The sequence below is a fragment of the Prenolepis imparis genome, unplaced genomic scaffold (genome assembly GCF_030444845.1).
Source record: "Prenolepis imparis isolate NDT839.2.m4 unplaced genomic scaffold, iyPreImpa1.0 SCAF_111, whole genome shotgun sequence".
NCBI classification, from domain to species: Eukaryota; Metazoa; Arthropoda; class Insecta; order Hymenoptera; family Formicidae; genus Prenolepis; species Prenolepis imparis.
In genome coordinates, this window is record NW_028141269.1 from 67,785 (window position 1) to 70,670 (window position 2,886).

Genomic DNA, 2,886 nt, shown 5'->3' on the forward strand with positions numbered 1-2,886 from the left:
GCTGATGCCCAGAGACATGCTCAAGGAAGACAAAAAGTTAAACAATTAAATCATTACATTGCGCTAATTGCCAAGGACCATGAAATAAATGTGCCAGTTTATACACTTGGCCAAATGAATGTAGAATGCCAATTTTGCAAATCGTTAAACTTTGCATGTGAAAAATCTAAAGATGGAAAATTTACATATTGTTGTCAAAAAGGCAAGCTTCAATTAAAGCCAATAAATTGTCCTGATTTTCTTAAAAAATTATATAATGGAAATGATTATAAATCAAAAAATTTTATGAATAATATTCGTTCATATAACAGCTTTAGCTATGGCTTCAATGGGTGCGCCGGGAAATAGAAATCCATTGGATGTTGTGAACAATGCTCCTTATTGCTTAAAGATTCATGGGCAATATCATCATTTAACTTCAACAGCAATGCGCCCAGCGGATGGGCAAGCTCCGCGATTTGCACAGCTTTACTTTTTAGATACAGAAGAAGCTGTAAATCATAGAATGAATAACAAAGCTAATAAGGAGTGTGATTCAGAAATAATGAAAGAGTTGTCAAGTTTTATGGTTCAATGCAATGAATTTGCAAAAACATTCAAGATGATGCGTCAAGTTGAAAAAGATCTTAATCCGATAGGAAATAAAACCATAAATTTAATGTTGTCCTTTAGAAAAAATCCTAAACAAGATCAAAGAAGATACAATGCTCCACAAGCAAATGAAATAGCTGTGGTCTTTAAGAATGTAGATGGTGAGCCTCCATTTGAAAGACTTTAAAATAACCATAATGGTCATCCCTTAAAAATATCGAAAATTTTATTACCAATTTCGAAAATATCGGTTAACAAATATGTGATTGCTTGGGTGCGTGGGTGAAGGTGTAAAACAAAAAAAATCACATATAGTAGCCATCCCCGAATAATTAGCGAAATTTTGGAACCAATTTATTGAAAATCGGTTAACAAATGTATGAGTGCGTAGGTGGGTGCGTGGGTGGTTGCGAGGGTGGGTTAAAAAAATCACATATAGTAGCCATCACCGAAAAATTTGCTGAATTTTTTTACGAATTTATTGAAAATCGGAAGTATGCCTCTGTTCGATAACAATAAAATGTAATTTTTGTACGTACCGAACGTAACTTCTTAACTCTTATTCCAAGATTAATATCAATTCTTTCTATATTCTTGCTATGTATAATCCTTCTTTGTTTTACGACGTTATTTCATATTATGTACAGGACTGAATGTAGTACAGGTTATATAGGAGTTGTCTTCATCTTAGAAACAGGAACCAGAATATTTATAAGATTCAAAACAGGAACCAGGAAATATATATATATATATATATCTGTAAAGAATTCCTGCGTCTCTAAAGAAATTAGGAAATATAATTAAAATATGAATTAAATGATATCACCGTAAGGCAAGATAAAAATGATTATGGATAATATCACCGTAAGGCAAAATATGAATAAGAGTTTTATAGTTTTCAGTTATCACCTTTTAAGGCAGAGAAAATATTAATCAGCTTTGATAAGATTAGATTGATAAAAATATAAATCACCATAAGGCAAAGATAGAATTAATTTGATAAAGATATAAATCACCATAAGGCAAAAATATATTAATCACCATAAGGCAAAGATATAATTTGTATGATAAAGATATAAATCACCATAAGGCAAAGATATATTAATCACCATAAGGCAAAGATAGAATTTGTATGATAAAGATATAAATCACCATAAGGCAAAGATATATTAATCACCATAAGGCAAAGATAGAATTTGGATGATAAAGATATAAATCACCATAAGGCAAAGATATATTAATCACCATAAGGCAAAGATAGAATTTGGATGATCACCTTATGGCTAGCCTCAAATAATTGGCTTGATGGAAGGTATCGACTATCATGATATGTACTTACATGATGTCCCCAATTGGACAAAGTCGACCTTCCTAACCAGATATATGTAATTAACCAAATATATTTCGATGTATCTCTGATGATCTTGATATTTCTGTACGATGCGCATCGTGTCGATTCAAACATAAAACGAACCACGATAAACAGCTGCATAGCAACCAGATCTTTTTCTTTTCTCACGGCACTCTATGAAAGATTCGAATAGACTTTCCTATACATTTTCTCCGCCCGCATTCAACAATAGATTTGTTGAATGAATTTCAGGATCAGTTGGGATAATACATAATTTTGTTATAGGTCTCTTGTAAATAGAGTTTGCAGTTTTCACTGTAACAACTCTGGTTAAACCGTCTGGTCCTGGATGTAAATGTATGACTCTTGCGAGGGGCCACTTTCCTGGCGGGTAACGCTCATCCGTAATTAATACTAAGGATCCTTCCTTTATTTCATTCGAAGGGTGATACCATTTAGAAATGGCTTGATACCTTTGTAAACACTCTATAGACCATCTTGACCAAAAGTGATCTACTTTCTGTTTAAGTAATTGCCAGCGTGAAAGCAAAGATGTCTTTTCAGTTAATAGACTCGGTTCCGGTAATGTAGTTGGTGCTTCTCCAATAAGAAAATGTCCTGGAGTCAGGGGTGAATAGTCAGATGCATCATCTGATAAAGGACATAATGGCCTTGAATTTAACACTGCTTCTATTTGTACAGTTATCGTTGTCATTTCTTCATACGTTAATATAGTATCCTTTAAAATTCGTTGTAAATGAAATTTAATAGATTTTACAGCTGCTTCCCACTTTCCTCCAAAATGAGGGGTTGATGGAGGATTGAATTTCCATTCAGTGTTATCTTTAGCGAGAAGATAGGCAAGGTCACGTAATTCATTAGAAGATGACTTGAAAAAAACGTCTTAAAGTTGCATCAGCTCCAACAAAGTTTGTTCCACAATC

At 33.2% G+C, this 2,886-nt stretch overlaps 1 protein-coding gene across 1 annotated transcript; it reads right to left on the reverse strand.

The window, feature by feature from the left end:
* Positions 1–2,141: 2,141 nt before the first annotated feature.
* LOC145947647 (uncharacterized) lies at positions 2,142–2,657 on the reverse strand. Its single transcript, XM_083057433.1, has one exon. It carries the CDS (start codon positions 2,655–2,657, stop codon positions 2,142–2,144), a length of 516 nt encoding a protein of 171 aa, XP_082913559.1.
* Positions 2,658–2,886: the final 229 nt, after the last annotated feature.